The following is a 17,358-nucleotide window of genomic DNA, read 5'->3' on the forward strand; positions in this document are numbered from 1 at the left end:
ATAATTCTTCTGTGCTCCAGATATTATAAATCAAATACCTTGTTTCCATTGGTATTACATTTTGACATTGATAAAAGTCTGCCTATATGCTGGTAATCCGTTTGGATAGCCTTGGGACCTTTCCATTGACTATATAACAAAGCCTTTATAATCCATTTTTAATAGGCAAATAGTTACAGTTGGTATTATCAGAATAAGAGTTTTAATAGAAAGTGACAATAATAAATGATTGATAAAACGAAATTATTCACACTAATACGCACACGTTGTATTACAAAACGTTCACACTGTTACGCACAAACAAATGAGACACGGTAATACAATCTGCCTACAACACACATTTATTTATCTTTCTATTAAATTGAATTGTATTAAATGGAAGGTTCTGTCGATTTCTCCATTCTTACTATGGCGTCACAGAGTAGGCAAACAACTGAGTAGGCCTAGAGACACTCACCCTTTGGCTGTGTATACTCACCTAGACACGCATAGCACAGGTGCAGCCTGCCTACCTAAACCCCCTTATGAATGAGTTAATGAATTCCAGCTTCTTCTCATACTTTGATAGTCTAATGGGATGTGTACCTTCAGGACACTCTTTGACTGTGAGCAGAGAGGAGGAGTTGAGATTGATAAGGGACTGTCCATGGAGATGCAAAAGGATATTTTCTCAGGTGAGGGAACATTATTGACCAGATGGCATTCGGCATAGAATTAGGAATTACTAAAATACTAGAATGGACATTAACCTTATGATGGCATAAAGGCCAGCCATTTTGGTCAGGGAGTTAGTCAACCATGGTTTGCTTGTGCTGTGATATTGTTTAAAATAATTAATTTAAAGAATGTATCTGCACTGTACGTTTGTTAGCTAGCTAGCCAGTCAGTTTTAGAGGGAAGATTCCATAAATCTTTCAAATTAACTGCCAATATGCCAACATTCCATTTACAAAAATGCAGTCAACCCCCAGTCATACACTGGCTGGAATCAGTTGATGATAGGACTTAGACAAGTTGTAAATACACCACATGACCAAAAGTATGTGGACCATCTCATTCCAAAATCATGGGTATTAATATGGAGTTGGTCCCACCTTTGCTGCTATAACAGTTTCCACTCTTCTGATAAGGCTTTCCACTAGATGTTGGAACATAACTGCTGGGACTTGCTTCCATTCAGCCACAAGAGCATTAGTGAGGTCGGTCAATGATGTTGGGAGATTAGGCCTAGCTCGCAGTCTGTGTTCCAATTCATCCCAAAGGTGTTCGATGGGGTTGAGGTCAGGGCTCTGTGCAGGCCAGTCAAGTTCTTCCACACCGATCTCAACAAACCATTTCTGTATGGACCTCGCTTTGTGCACGGGAGCATTGTCATGCTGAAACAGGAAAGGGCCTTCCCCAAGCTCTTGCCACAAAGTTGGAAGCACAGAATCATCTAGAACGTCATTGTATGCTGTTGCGTTAAGATTTCCCATCAATGGAACTAATGGGTCTACCCCAAACCATGAAAAACAGCTCCAGACCATTATTCCTCCTCCACCAAACTTTACAATTGGCACTATCGATTGGGGCAGATAGCGTTCTCCTGGCATGTGCCAAAATCAGATTCGTCCATCGGACTGCCAGATGGTGAAGCGTGATTCATCCCTCCAGAGAATGCGTTTCCACTGCTCCAGGGTCCAATGGCGGCGAGCTTTACATCACTCCAGACGATGTTTGGCATTGCGCATGGTGATCTTAGGCTTGTGTGAGGCTGCTCGGCCATGGAAACCCATTTCATGAAGCTCCTGACGAACAGTTATTGTGCTGACGTTGCTTCCAGAGGCAGTTTGGAACTCCGTAGTAAGTGTTGCAACCGAGGACAAACGATTTTTACACACGACGAGCTTCAGCACTCGTCCTGTTCTGTGAGCTTGTGTGTCCTACTTGTGTTGCTCCTAGACGTTTCGACTTCACAATAACAGCACTTAAAGTTGACTGGGGCAGCTCTAGCAGGGCAGACATTTTACGAACTAACTTGTTGGAAAGTGGCATCCTATGACAGTGCCAAGTTGAAAGTCACTGAGCTCTCAGCAACGGCTTAAATAGCTTAATCCACTAATTTGAAGGCGTGTCCACATACTTTTGTAAATATAATGTATAGTAGCACTCAAAGTGTTTATGGCCTGTTTACGTATATTAGAAAGGCTATTTATACAGAACATTGGTATAAAACCTGTATGAACTGTATGTATAATTATATGACAATATTTTAGGGTGTCAATAATTATATGACATACTTTCTGGCACGCCTTACTTGTTTCCTCCCTGCATTAGTAAAATCTGGATTATGCCTCCACTGCCATTCATTCCAATTAGACTGGTTTGGATATCTCCCTGACCAATACGGCTGCCAGTTTCACTCCATTCTAGAACTTTGAGGGTGTATGACAAAGCCCCTCTAGTAGATTAATAGGATCTCTATGGCATTACAATTTTCATTAATTCATATTTTCACATTTCTACCAATGGTTTTGAACTACAGTATATTTACACATGGTATTGCAGGTACCAAAAGTCCAGACTATTCCTGAGCATCCAGATGAAGACATGATGTGTCAAGGAGGAGTCAGATGCGCCTCCTCATCAAAGCTCAGAGACATCACTAATACAACCCTGCTTGACACAACGGAGAGAAGATGAGTGTTGCTTGACAGTTAATGCATTTTTTTATACATTTCTTTGAAATGTTACTTCTGTCAGTATATGTTTGACCTTATTGCCTCACAGTTTATATGATTGCTCTTTCCCCCATCCATAATCAATTTATGATGTGTGTGATAGAGTTAAAGGGGTTACTGTTATATAAAAAAATGCAAGAGGGTTGGTTCACTCACCAAAAGTGGTTTTGCAGTCTTAATAACTTTCGAGTTAATGAAAATGAAACATTCTTAAACCAAAGTATAAGTAAGAGAATTTAGGCTGAGACCCAAATTACCCCCTTCTCCTTCCTCGGGCACTTCGAGCCTCCATTTGCTTGTTCACATGCCCCCACCATTTGCACAAATGTCCCAAAGCAGAGGGAGTGAAAATGATTGCATGTGTATGGGCTAATTAGGCCCTTTGATAGCCTCTGACCAAGCCAGCAAGGCTGCAGGCTCCAGAGCAAAATTCTATCCCAACGGCAGGGATAGTGGTTAGTGGTTAGTAGTGGTTAGAGTGTTGGACTTATAACTGAAAGGTTGCAAGATCGAATCCCCAAGTTGACAAGAAAAAAATCTGTTGTTCTGCCTCTGAACAAGGCAGTTAACCCACTGGTCCTAGGCTGTCATTGAAAATAAGAATTTGTCCTTAACTGACTTTCCTAGCTAAATAAAAAACACAGAAATGCACCCCATCAATTGGTGGATTTGGCTAGTTCAGCCACATCTGTTGCTGACAGGTATATAAAATCCAGCACACAGACATGCAATCTCCATAGACAAACATTGGAATTATAATGGCCTTATTGAAGAACTCAGTGACTTTTAATGTGGCACCATCATAGGATGCCAACTTTCCAACAAGTCAGTTTGTCACATTTCTGCCCTGCTAGAGCTGCCCTAGTCAATTGTAAGTGCTGTTATTGTGAAGTGGAAACATCTAGGAGCAACAATGACTCAGCCGCAAAGTGGTAGGCCACACAAGCTCACAGAACTGGACCACCCGAGCGCTGAAGCGCGTAGTGCGTAAAAATTATCTGTCCTCTGTTGCAACACTCACTACAGAGTTCCTAGCTGCCTCTTGAAGCAAGGTTAGCTCAGTAACTGTTGGTCAGGAGCTTCATTAAATGGATTTCTATGGCCGAGCAGCCAAACACAAGCCTAAGATGTTAAACTGTTACTGAGATTTATATATTGTAAGGTTTCCCTCCAAAGACATACTAAACTTTGGGAATATCGGAAAAAAAATCTCACTCTAGTGTAGTATAACTGTTTTATACAGCATTGCAACCAATCATTTATACCAGCATTTCTTTAGAAAGTTTACACCAATACTGGCATGTTCAAATCTATTGTGTAGAGTACAGGCATACGCCTATTAACTATATTTCAAAGACAATATCATTTTCATGTTATATTGTGATGATTATCTATCAAGGTCAGCAAAGGTATTTTATGTACAGTTTAAAATGCATTACATGAGTCTGTTATATTCGTAAAGCTTAAAACCTTAACTTCTATGAATAAAGACATTTCCCGTCTGATAACTAATGTAAAACATAGTCTTGTATGCCATTGTGACAAAGCGTATTCACATTGACTGCTTTAGAAAACAAGCACACATAAACACCACAATTACTACCATCTGACTGTTTCCTAAAATGGGGGCATTGATGAGATAATTCATAGTATAGTGTCACATCCACCACAACAACCCCCATGCATTGCCAGATGCTGTAATGACAGGTATTTCTGAAATGGAAGTTATTTATCCTCAAATTCTCTTTCGTACTGGCTTATTATTCAGTGCCCCATGAAATAACACCATATATAGATTATACAAACCCTACTGAGTACATCCAATCCCACTTTTACATGGGCACAAATCATGTTTTTTTTCTCACTATAAGCCAATATATATTTTATATGCAGTGATTTGCGTTGTGTCCTATGGAATGGGTCTAGATAAAGGCCAGCAACACACCGTATTATTCAGTGCCCCATGAAATGACACAATATAAAGATTCTAGAGACCCTACTGTGTACTCCCAACCCCACTTTTATATGGGCACAAATAAAACATGTTTTTCACTATTAAGCCCAATATTGTCAACATACCAGTCTGAACATTGTATTTCTCAAGTGGTCTTAAAATTCCTTAAATTCTCCATAAATACCTTTTTGCATTTGCTATTAAGCACAAAAATCTAAATTGATTATAATGTAATATCGTTTTTAATGCGTTATCCACCCTGCAATGTTTTGAAATGCTGGCTCTCATTTTGAAGGTTTCCTCATTACCATAGAAAAGTGACGCTAGCAGAATAGTAAAGGCTTGTTGATCTCCCTCGCCAGTCTCTGGAAGTCAAGCTTCGATCAGACCGACAGCATAATTACATCAATGCTGCCTAATAAATTCTGAAGTCAAACTTTTTTCATTATGAAATTCAAAATTGTTATTGGATATGTGTGCAACAGAAGTTCAACATTCACCTTTTGCTACTATTTCTGTTAACTCTACGCTTACAATTTGATGCATACTTTGGATAGATCCTTATGATCCACAGAACACAGAATGCACTGAAACTGCCTCTGCAACTCAATGCTGAAAGGCAGAGAGGAAGAGGCGAAGCAAGAGCGATAACAGGACCCAAAATTCGTCAGGTGGCATTTTTTAAATTTTTTAAGCACACAAATGGAGGAGTTTTTGTAATCAAATCAAAGTTTATTGGTCATGTACACATATTTGCATATATTATCGTAGATGCAGCGAACCCGAGCCACAGCCTATTCGCCGAGCTACCACTGGTATACCACACACCCCTGCATGGGCTCTGGGGGCCCCCAACCCCCCTGCCTCGCAGGGGCTGCGGGGTTGTAGCTGTAGTGTGATGAACAGGCCGTGGCTCGGGTGGCTGAGGTCCTTGATGATCTTCTTGGCCTTCCTGTGACACCGGGTGCTGTAGATGTCCTGGAGGGAAGGCAGTGCGCCCCCGGTGATTCGTTAGGCTGACCGCATCACCCTCTGGAGAGCCCTGCGATTGCGGACGGTGCAATTGCACAAAGTCATCATAAGCGTCAGGGGACTCAATGTTGTTTTCCTTGTTGGTCAATGAGAATGTTGAATTTGGTTAATAAACATGTAATGGTTTATTTGCTTGGTGTGACTTATTCGATCGATTATAAGTCTCCTAATGCTTAGGTTGTTACGAGTGTACTGAAATAACTAGGATGCGTGACACCCTGGCAACTTTGAGAAAAAACACTTTATATCAGAGTTGTGTCTGTCGTTCACATGCATATCAGCCATCTCATTTGCTAGAATGGACCCACCTGATTTGGCCCACTCTCGAATGCCTTACATTTTGAAAGAAATGTATTTCCATTGTTAGAGCGTACACATGAGTATCTGGTCAATATAACAGACAATCTGTGTGCAAGATAAACACAGCATTCCATTGGAAATAATTGTACTTCAGGTGTACCAAAACACAATGACGTTGTCGGTCTGATCGAGGCGTCACCCTCTGAGTTTTGACAGCAACACATGACACGTAGGACCCTCCAAACGAGTTGGTAAGGGAGAGGGGCTGGTTTGGGATAGAGATAGATAGAGGACTCATCTTTATATCTGTGCTATTATAGCATCTGTGACAGCATGGGCAGAGCCACAACCCATAGGAATCCCCACCCAGTTGACTACTTTGATTACTTTAAAATGGTGGAAGTATGGTGGAAGCCAATGGCGCTTCCCGTGCCAAAACTGCCTTTTGGCCACTAAAGGCTTCTAATCATTATCTATGTTTGGGATTCACCAAAGTTATTTGTACGCACAGTATCTTCACATATCCACCACAAGACAGCGTTGTAAGTCTATTTAAATATTCATGATTAAAGCTGTTTGATACATTTGTTAACTTTTAACAACATTATAGCATTAGAACTATTGCGTAATTTTTCTAAAAAATGTTTTATTTTTTTGTTTGTTTTATCATTACAAAAAAGCAAACTTTCAAATATCTTAGCCATATTTTAGAGTAATCTTCTGTTCTAATTGAGCGGAATACATCATATTATTGCAATAAAGATTATATTTTCATTTTAACCAATCTTGTTAACTTTTGCTCCAATTGTGTATTTAATTTAACTAAGGAGACTACATGTGAATTTTGATTCTGCAATCTAAAATGTGTCTTGACATTGATTTAAACTGGATTATGACTTTTCATTCAGGTTGCATTACTTAAAAAAAATAATATTAGAAATGTTGCAATAACAATATCAGGGTCTAGTGCTAATGATAATGAGTAGAGCTCTGTAAGGCCTCCATGTTAGTATGTACTCTGTGGCATGGTCTACACATTGGCACACTCCCTGGAACCTGATATGGGTGGCCAGGTCAGCAGACAGATTCACAGCCCAGGCTCCTCTGCCTCTAACTGTGTGGACTGTTACTACAAATGGACGCTTTGGCTGTTCCAACAGACAGGGGGAAAGGCTGGTACCTTTTCCTAATGGCACCAAACACCAAAGGACCAACTTTTGCCTGGTTGGACCAATCAAGACTCTACTGTAATTCCCAGGTACTAGTGATATACCTTTAATTTCCTGGTCCATTTGTCCAAAGAAGGTGAGAGTGAGTGTTGAGTGGCTTTTAGCAGTTGTATTTCACATTTCTGGGTCAACAAATTCTTGGGATGTATTCCCAGGAGAGTACTTTTGCCTTTCAAGAGGTATTAAAAGATGTGTTAACTGAACAGTACAGTGGGTATCCTAAGTATTCCCCCTCTTTGGATTTCTTTACATTTCATTGTGTTACAAAGTGGGATTTAAGATGGATTTGTCCATTTTTTTGTCAACGATCTAGCCAAAACATTCTGTCATATCAAAGTGGAAGAAATATTTGAACATTTTATAAAGATTAATGAAAAATATAATACTAATACTGTATACCTTGATTAGATAAGTATTAACCCCCCTGAGTCAATACATGCTAGAAACCCCGTTGGTAGTGATTACAGATGCAAGTCTTCTTTGCACACCTGGATTGTGCAACTCATTATTATTTTTAAAATTCTAGCTCTGTCAAGGTGTTGCGGATCATGGCTTGACAGCAATTGTCAAATCCTGCCATAGATTTTCAATTCGATTTAAATCACAACTGTAACTTGGACACTCAGAAACACTGTCTTCTTGGTAAGCAACTCCATTGTTGATTTGGCCTTGTGTTGTAATTTATTGTCCTGCTGGAAGGTAAATTCCTCTCCCAGAGTCTGGTATAAAGCAGACTGAAGCAGGTTTTCCTCTAGGATTTTGCCTGTGCTTGGCTCCATCCTGTTTCTTTTTACCCTGAACAACTAGCCAGTCCTTGCTGATGTCAAGCATACCCATATCATGATGCAGCCACCGCCATGCTTTAACATAAGGAGGCAGTTACTCAGTGATGTGTTGCGTTTACCACAAACAGAAGGCTTTACATTTAGGCCAAAAAGTTTATTCTTTTTCCGTGTTTTTTGAAGTATTACTTTAGTGCCTTGTTGCATATGCACAGGATTGTTGAATATTTTTATTCTGTAGATTTGTATTCTTATTTTTAACTCTGTAATTTAGGTCATTATTGTGGAGTCACTACAATGTTGTTGTTGATCTATCTTCAGTTTTCTCCCATCACAACCATTGAACTCTATAACTGTTTTAAAATGATCAATGACCTCATAGTGCCATCCCTGAGCATTTTTCTTTCCTGTCCTGCAGCTTAGTTCAGAATGACGACTGTATTTTTGATGTCTGGGTGGTTTAATACATAAATCAACAGCATAATTATTAACTTGACCACGCTTAAAGATATATTCAATGTATGATTTGTTATTGTTAACCATCCACCAAGCACCACCCTTCTTTATGAGGCTTTAGAAAAGCTCCCTGGTCTTTGTAGTTGAATCTGTGCTTGAAATGCAATACTTCACTGAGGAACCTTACAGATTAAATGTAATGGGGGGCATAGGAAGGGGTAGCCATTCATAAATCATGTCAACCCCTATTATTTTGCATGCCGAGTAGCGCAGCGGTCTAAGGCACCGTGCTTGAGGCATCACTACAGACCCGGGTTTGATCCCAGGCTGTGTCATAGCCGACCATGACCGGGAGACCCATGAGGCGGCGCATAATTGGCCCAGCATCATCCGGGTTAGGGGAGTGTTTTGCCGGCTGAGATTTTCCTTGTCCCATCCCACTCTAGCGACTCCTTGTGGCGGGCCGGGAGCCTGCAAGCTGATTTCGGTCACCAGTTGGAAGGTGTTTCCTCGGAGACATTGGTCCGGCTAGTGTCTGGGTTAAGCAAGCATTGTGTCAAGAGGCAGTGTGGCTTGGTACTGTAGGGTCATGTTTCAGAGGACACATGGCCCTCGACCTTCGCCTCCATAGTGGTGTTGCAGCGATGGGACAAGATGGTAACAACCAATTGGATATCATAAAATTGAGGAGCAAAAGGGGTAAAAGTTTAAAAAAAAAATGTTTTGTTATATATATGTATATATTATTTCACACAGTGAGTCCCTGTAACTTATTATGTGATTTGTCAAGCCAAATGTTACTCCTGAACTAATTTAGACTTGCCTAAACAAAGGGGTGAAAACTTATGCAACAACTATACACTCATCAGCCAGTTTATTAGGGACACCCATATAGAATCAAATCAAATCAAATTTTATTTGTCACATACACATGGTTAGCAGGGTAGCCTAGTGGTTAGAGCGTTAGTAACCAGAAGGTTGCAAGTTCAAACCCCCGAGCTGACAAGGTACAAATCTGTCGTTCTGCCCCTGAACAGGCAGTTCACCCACTGTTCCTAGGCCGTCATTGAAAATAAGAATTTGTTCTTAACTGATTTGCTTAGTTAAATAAAGGTAAAATATAAAATAAAAATGTTAATGTGAGTGTAGCGAAATGCTTGTGCTTTTAGTTCCGACAATGCAGTAATAACCAACGAGTAATCTAACCTAACAATTCCACAACTACTACTTTATACACACAAGTGTAAAGGGATAAAGAATATGTACATAAAGATATATGAATGCGTGATGGTACAGAACGGCATAGGCCAGATGCAGTAGATGGTATCGAGTACAGTATTTTCATATGAGATGAGTAATGTAGGGTATGTAAACAAAGTGGCATAGTTTAAAGTGGCTAGTGATACATGTATTACATAAAGATGCAGTAGATGATATAGAGTACAGTATATGCATATACATATGAGATGAGTAATGTAGGGTATGTAAACATTATATTATGTGGCATTGTTTAAGTGGCTAGTGATACATTTTTTACATCAATTTCCATCAATTTCCATTATTAAAGTGGCTGGAGTTGAGTCAGTATGTTGGCAGCAGCCACTCAATGTTAGAGGTGTCTGTTTAACAGTCTGATGGCCTTGAGATAGAAGCTGTTTTTCAGTCTCTATGTACCTGCTGTGATGCACCTGTACTGACCTCGCCTTCTGAATGATAGCGGGGTAAACAGGCAGTGGCTCGGGTGGTTGTTGTCCTTGATGATCTTTATGGCCTTCCTGTGACATCGGGTGGTGTAAGTGTCCTGGAGGGCAGGTAGTTTGCCCTCTGTGATGTGTTGTGCAGACCTCACTACCCTCTGGAGAGCCTTACGGTTGTGTTGCCGGAGCAGTTGCCGTACCAGGCGGTGATACAGCCCGACAGGACGCTCTCGATTGTGCATCTGTAGAAGTTTGTGAGTGCTTTTGGTGACAAGCCACGCAGTCGTGTGTGAATAGGGAGTACAGGAGAGGGCTCAGAAAGCACCCTTGTGGGGCCCCAGCATTGAGGATCAGCGGGGTGGAGATGTTGTTACCTACCCTCACCACCTGGGGGCGGCCCGTCAGGAAATCCAGTATCCAGTTGTACAGGGCGAGGTCGAGACCCAGGGCCTCGAGCTTGATGATGAGTTTGGAGGGTACTATGGTGTTAAATGCTGAGCTGTAGTCGATGAACAGCATTCTCACATAGGTATTCCTCTGGTCCAGATGGGTTAGGGCAGTGTGGTTGCGATTGCGTCGTCTGTGGACCTATTGGGGCGGTAAGCAAGTTGGAGTGGCTCTAGGGTGTCAGGTAGGGTGGAGGTGATATGGTCCTTGACTAGTCTCTCAAAGCACTTCATGATGACGGAAGTGAGTGCTACGGGGCGGTAGTCGTTTAGCTCAGTTACCTTAGCTTTCTTGGGAACAGGATTAATGGTGGCCCTCTTGAAGCATGTAGGAACAGCAGACTGAGATAAGGATTGATTGAATATGTCCGTAAACACACCAGCCAGCTGGTCTGTGCATACTCTGAGGACGCGGCTGGTGATGTCGTCTGGGCCTGCAGCCTTGCAAGGGTTAACACGTTTAAACGTTTTACTCATGTCGGCTGCAGTGAAGGAGAGTCCGCAGGTTTTGGTAGCGGCTGTGTCAGTGGCACTGTATTGTCCTCAAAGCGAGCAAAAAAGTTATTTAGTCTGTCTGGGAGCAAGACATCCTGGTCCGCGACGGGGCTGGTTTTCTTTTTGTAATCCGTGATTGACTCTAGACCCTGCCACATACTTCTTGTGTCTGAGCCGTTGAATTGCAACTCTACTTGGTCTCCATACTGACGCTTAACTTGTTTGATTGCCTTGCGGAGGGAAAAGCTACACTGTTTGTATTCGGTCATGTTTCCGGTCGCCTTGCCCTGGTTAAAAGCAGTGGTTCGCGCTTTCAGTTTTTCGCGAATGCTGCCATCAATCCACGGTTTCTGGTTTGGGAATATTTTAATTGTTGCTGTGGGTATAACATCGTCAATGCACTTTCTAATGAACTCGCTCACCGAATCAGCGTATTCGTCAATGTTGTCGTTGGAAGCAATGCGGAACATATCCCAATCCAAGTGATCAAAGCTGTCTTGAAGCGTGGAATCAGATTGGTTGGACCAGCGTTGAACAGACCGGAGCGCGGGAGCTTCTTGTTTTAGTCTCTGTCTGTAGGCTGGAAGCAACAAAATGGAGTCGTGGTCAGCTTTTCCAAAAGGAGGGCAGGGGAGGGCCTCATATGCGTTGCGGAAGTTAGAATAACAATGATCCAGGGTTTTACCAGCCCTGGTTGCGCAATCGATATGCTGATCGAATTTAGGGAGTCTTGTTTTCAGATTAGCCTTGTTAAAATCCCCAGCTACAATGAATGCAGCCTTAGGATATGTGGTTTCCAGTTTTCATAGAGTCAAATAAAGTTAGTTCAGGGCCATCGATGTGTCTGCTTGGGGGGAATATATACGGCTGTGATTATAATTGAAGAGAATTCACTTGGTAGATAATGTGGTCGACATTTGATTGTGAGGAATTCTAAGTCAGGTGAACAGAAGGACTTGAGTTCCTGTATGTTTTTTATGATCACACCACGTCTAGTTAATCATAAGGCATACCCCCCCCCCGCCCCTCTTCTTACCAGAAAGATGCTTGTTTCTGTCTGCGCGATGCGTGAAGAAACCAGCTGGCTGGAACGACTCCGATAGAGTCTCTCGAGTGAGCTATATTTCTGTGAAGCAAAGAACGTTACAGTCTCTGATGTCTCTCTGGAAGGCTACCCTTGCTCGGATTTCATCAACCTTGTTGTCAAGAGACTGGACGTTGGCTTCGTTTGCCCCTTTTACGACGTCGTTGTTTTGGGTCGCCGGCTGGGATCCGATCCATTGTCCTGGGTGGAAGGCAGAACACAGGATCCGCTTCGGAAAAGTCATATTCCTGGTCGTAATGATGGTGAGTTGACGTTGCACTTATATTCAGTAGATCCTCCAAACTGTATGTAATGAAACCTAAGATTACCTGGGGTACAAATGTAAGATATAACACGTAAAAAGAAAAATACTGCATAGTTTCCTAGGAATGCGAAGCGAGGCGGCCATCTCTGTCGGCGCCGGAAGTATCATATTGTATCATACAGTACCGCTGCTGTCACTTCAATCACTTCAATTTCTTCTGAGAGAAAATTGATTGGTGAAATTAACTCACAATCTCATCAATACAATAACAGTGTATCTGTGCTGTTTCTAAGATGTCATTTTTATCTTGGTTTTTTTCAGGATCGGCTGTGGCCACCACCCTTGGAAAGGGCTTTCTGGCTATCTGCAAAGCAGGACACCTGAGCATACAAACCCAGAGCCAAGAGTACAGTGACTACTCAGACAGAGAGAAGATGGTGGAGGTTCGCCTGGATGTGTTAAGGCCAGGTGAGTCACCATCACCATCTGTCAGGATAGCTTTCCTTGGTGAATAAGTCACAATTTTGAGTCTATGGCCAATAAACGGACACCACTCGTCTAAGGTTTCAAGAGTCCTGCCTTGTTTGTAGAATCTTGAGGTGAAGGATAAAGAGACATACTCATTAACATGAATGTAGCAATGGACAACATACAGTGTGATAGACAAGCTCAATGAACCCACAAGCAAAGAGGCAGTACGGCCTGTTTTGGCTCTGACTTTGTATTTGTTTCAATGAATGCAACCATGGCCTCATTCCCTCCAGACATAACCACTCTTATTTCCTGTGACATAATGCCCTCTAGTGTTGGTGCAGGAACCAAGGGCCCTACTCTGTATAGCAAATATTTAAGGAAACATTTGCCCTTCAAGGTGATTATCTGAATGGGTTTTGTACTGTATCTCAGTAGGACTGGCAGTGTGCATACTGTGAGTTAGGAGTTTGAATAGAAATGCGGTGTAGATCCCAAATGGCACCCGATTTCCCTTATTTTGACCAGTGCCCATAGAGCTAGTAATGCACTATGTAGGGAATAGGGTGCCATTTGGGACACAACCACAACCACTAGTTGGTCTGTCTCTGTGCTTCAGGGCTACAGGTGCTGATATTGGACCAGTGGATAGAGACCAGAGGAACCACGAAGGCTGCTATCAAACTGGTGGAGCGGCAGGGAGCGACTGTTGTAGGTCAGTGTGTAATCACAGTGCCAGACAATGTGTCTCATTGTAGGTAGGCTAGACTTAATTTAACTTGTTTTATCACTGAGAAGTGCAAAAAATATATACTTTAATCACAACGGTATATTTTAAAGTTTTCTTCTACCTTAATTATTATCAAGTAAAAGTAATGCATATTTGCAGGTGTTGCTGCTGTGGCCATTGAGAAGAGCGAGGAAGTGACCAGTCCCATGACTGCCACGGTAAGCACGGGGAGTTGGCTCAGGTCTCCAACCTGACTCTACCACACCAAATTTTTCGGGGGGCGGCTGCCCCTCGGGCTTCCTTGCCAGCCGTGTTCCCTTGTATCGCCGGTTCCCTTTTCCTGCTGCCTCCGCTCTCCTGGCTGTTCCCATGGGGGGCGATCCCTTCCAGCCTGGATCTCCTCCCATGTGTATGATCCCTTGCCGTCTAGAATGTCCTCCCATGTCCAGTCCTCTTTTCCACGCTGCTTGGTCCTTTGGTGGTGGGTAGTTCTGTAACGGCCGTTGGTGGAAGAAGGTGAGGACCAAGGTGCAGCGTGGTACGTGTTCATCTTTTATTAGTTGAACTGAACACTGAATAGCAAAACAACAAAGAGAACAACCGAAACAGTTCTGTCTGGTGCAGACACAAAAACAGAAAGCAACTACCCACAAAAACCAAGTGGGAAAAAGCTACCTAACTATGGTTCTCAATCAGAGACAACGATAGACAGCTGCCTCTGATTGAGAACCACACCCGGCCAAACACACAGAAATAGAAACATATAGTAAAAGAACATAGAATTCCCACCCCAACTCACGCCCTGACCAAACCAAAATAGAGACATAAAAAGGATCTCTAAGGTCAGGGCGTGATAGTTTGTTTGGATTTTTTTTTTAAATGTAATGTAAGCATAGCCCATTACATTACCTCAGTCTTCTAAAAACCTAACCCTGGGATTAAAAAAATTACCCAAAATGTAATGCCAAATATGTACAGAATGGCCTTCCAGGAGGTGTTGACTGTTTCTAAATAGTCCAGTCTCAGTCCTGACTTAAATCTGTTTAAAGAAAAACAAGACAATATTTGAATATTGCTGTCCATCAATGATTCCCAACCAAATTTACTGAGCTTGAGCACTTTTGACAAAAACAATGGATATACAGTATGTTTGTCATGTCTTATTATGTCTGTTCCTGTCCTTTCTCTTCACTCTGTCTCTCTCTGCTGGTCTTATTAGGTTACCTTCTCTGTCTCTCCTTCTTCAGCTGTTCCACATCTCCCCTAACTAGCTCATTCACCCTTTCCCACCTGTTCTCTCTTTCCCCTCTGATTAGGTCTCTATTTCTCTCTCTGTTCCTGCTACTTTCGGTGTCAGATTCTTGTTTGTGTTTTTCATGCCAGAAGCAAGCTATCGTCTCGTTTGCTTCCACCTTGTCCTATCCTGTCGGAGTCTGCCTGGCAGGTGCATCCTGCACTCTACTAACGCTCTTTTGTTCTATTTGACAACGTCGGAAGAGGATCTATGCCGTTCCTGTTTTTTCATTAAAAGAACTGTTTTCTGTTAAAACCGCTTTTGGGTCTTCACTCAAGTACATAACAGAAGAATCTGACCAAGAATGGACCCAGCGGCTCCGGACCCTTTTCACTCCGCCGTCGAGATCCAGGGAGCGATGCTAGGCAGACACGAGGAGGAATTGTCTGCTGCTCGACATGCCGTTGAGACCCTGGCCGTCCAAGTCTCCGACCTCACAAGACAGGTTCACCAACTCCACCTCGATCCACCGCCCACTTCCAGGGTTTCCGAGTCTCCGGAGCCCAGGATCAACAACCCGCCGTGTTACTCTGGGGAGCCCACTGAGTGCCGCTCATTCCTCACTCAGTGTGATGTGGTGTTCTCTCTCCAGCCCAACACTTACTCCAGGAGCACAACCCGCATCGCCTACGTCATTTCTCTCCTTACCGGACGGGCGCGTGAGTGGGGCACGGCAATCTGGGAGGCGAGGGCTGAGTGTATTAACCAGTATCAGGACTTTAAGGAGGAGATGATACGGGTTTTTGACCGTTCTGTTTTTGGGGAGGAGGCTTCCAGGGCCCTGTCTTCCCTATGTCAGGGGAATCGATCCATAACGGATTATTCTATTGAGTTTCGCACTCTCGCTGCCTCTAGTGACTGGAACGAGCCGGCTTTGCTCGCTCGTTTTCTGGAGGGTCTCCTCGCCGAGGTTAAGGATGAGATCCTCTCCCGGGAGGTTCCTTCCAGTCTGGACTCCTTAATAGCTCTCGCTATTCGCATAGAGCGACGGTTTGATCTTCGTCGCCGAGCTCGTGGAAAGGAGTTCGCGTTCTCCGTTGCTCCCCTCTCCACATCACTGCCACCTGCCGCATCACTGCCACCCTCCTCCGCCGGCTCGGATGCTGAGCCTATGCAGCTGGGGGTATCCGCATCTCGGCCAAGGAGAAGGAACGGAGAATCACCAACCGCCTCTGTCTCTACTGCGGCTCCGCTGGTCATTTTGTCACCTCATGCCCAGTAAAAGCCAGAGCTCATCAGTAAGAGGAGGGCTACTGGTGAGCGCAACTACTCAGGTCTCTCCTTCAAGATCCTGCACTACCTTTCCGGTCCATCTCCGCTGGCCCGGTTCATCTGCTTCCTGCAGTGCCTTGATAGACTCTGGGGCGGAGGGCTGTTTTATGGACGAGACCTGGGCTCGGGAACATGACATTCCTCTCAGACAGTTAGGGAGCCCACGGCCTTGTTCGCTTTAGATGGTAGTTCTCTCCCCAAGATTCAGCGTGAGACGCTGCCTTTAACCCTCACTGTCTCTGGTAATCATAGCGAAACCATTTCTTTTTTAATTTTTCGTTCACCTTTTACACCTGTTGTTTTGGGTCATCCCTGGCTAGTGCGCCATAACCCTTCTATTAATTGGTCTAGTAATACTATCCTATCCTGGAATGTTTCTTGTCATGTGACCTGTTTAATGTCTGCTATCCCTCCTGTTTCCTCTGTCTCTTCTTCACAGGAGGAGCCTGGTGATTTGACAGGGGTGCCGGAGGAGTATCACGATCTGCGCACGGTGTTCAGTCGTTCCAAGGCCACTTCTCTCCCTCCACACCGGTCGTATGACTGTAGTATTGATCTCCTTCCGGGAACTACTCCCCCGGGGTAGATTATACTCTCTGTCGGCTCCCGAACGTAAGGCTCTCGAGGATTATTTGTCTGTATCGCTCGACGCCGGTACCATAGTCTCCTCCTCCTCTCCCGCCGGAGCGGGGTTTTTTTTTGTTCAGAAGAAGGACGGGTCCCTGCGCCCATGCGTGGATTATCGAGGGCTGAATGACATAACAGTTAAGAATCGTTATCCGCTTCTTCTTATGTCTTCAGCCTTCGAGATCCTGCAGGGAGCCAGGTTTTTCACCAAATTGGACCTTCGTAACGCCTACCATCTCGTGCGCATCAGGGAGGGGGACGAGTGGAAGACGGCGTTTAACACTCCGTTAGGGCACTTTGAATACTGGGTTCTTCCTTTCGGCCTCGTTAACGCTCCAGCTGTCTTTCAGGCACTAGTTAACGACGTCCTGAGAGACATGCTGAACATTTTTGTTTTCGTTTACATGGACGATATCCTGATTTTTTCACCGTCTCTCCCGATTCATGTTCAGCACGTGCGACGCGTCCTCCAGCGCCTTTTGGAGAACTGTCTTTATGTGAAGG

At 43.5% G+C, this 17,358-nt stretch overlaps 1 protein-coding gene across 1 annotated transcript; it reads left to right on the plus strand.

Annotated features, from left to right (window-relative positions):
• The first annotated feature begins 7,141 nt into the window (after positions 1–7,141).
• Positions 7,142–13,915, plus strand: zgc:174895. The gene is made up of 6 exons (XM_064972712.1): positions 7,142–7,270; positions 9,780–9,789; positions 9,996–10,057; positions 12,754–12,928; positions 13,551–13,646; positions 13,821–13,915. The coding sequence occupies exons 1-6, from the start codon at positions 7,142–7,144 to the stop codon at positions 13,913–13,915; spliced, it is 567 nt and encodes a 188-aa protein (XP_064828784.1).
• Positions 13,916–17,358: the final 3,443 nt, after the last annotated feature.

Source organism: Oncorhynchus masou, chromosome 9, assembly GCF_036934945.1.
Source record: "Oncorhynchus masou masou isolate Uvic2021 chromosome 9, UVic_Omas_1.1, whole genome shotgun sequence".
In the NCBI taxonomy this organism is placed as follows: Eukaryota; Metazoa; Chordata; class Actinopteri; order Salmoniformes; family Salmonidae; genus Oncorhynchus; species Oncorhynchus masou.

Coding starts and splice junctions, on each gene's coding strand:
- zgc:174895 (XM_064972712.1), top strand. CDS start 7,142: ATGGACGCTTTGGCTGTTCCAACAGACAGGGGGAAAGGCTGGTACCTT. Junction 10,058..12,753: donor AAGTGGCTGGAGTTGAGTCA/GTATGTTGGCAG, acceptor GCTGTTTCTAAG/ATGTCATTTTTATCTTGGTT. Junction 12,929..13,550: donor CCTGGATGTGTTAAGGCCAG/GTGAGTCACCAT, acceptor TCTGTGCTTCAG/GGCTACAGGTGCTGATATTG.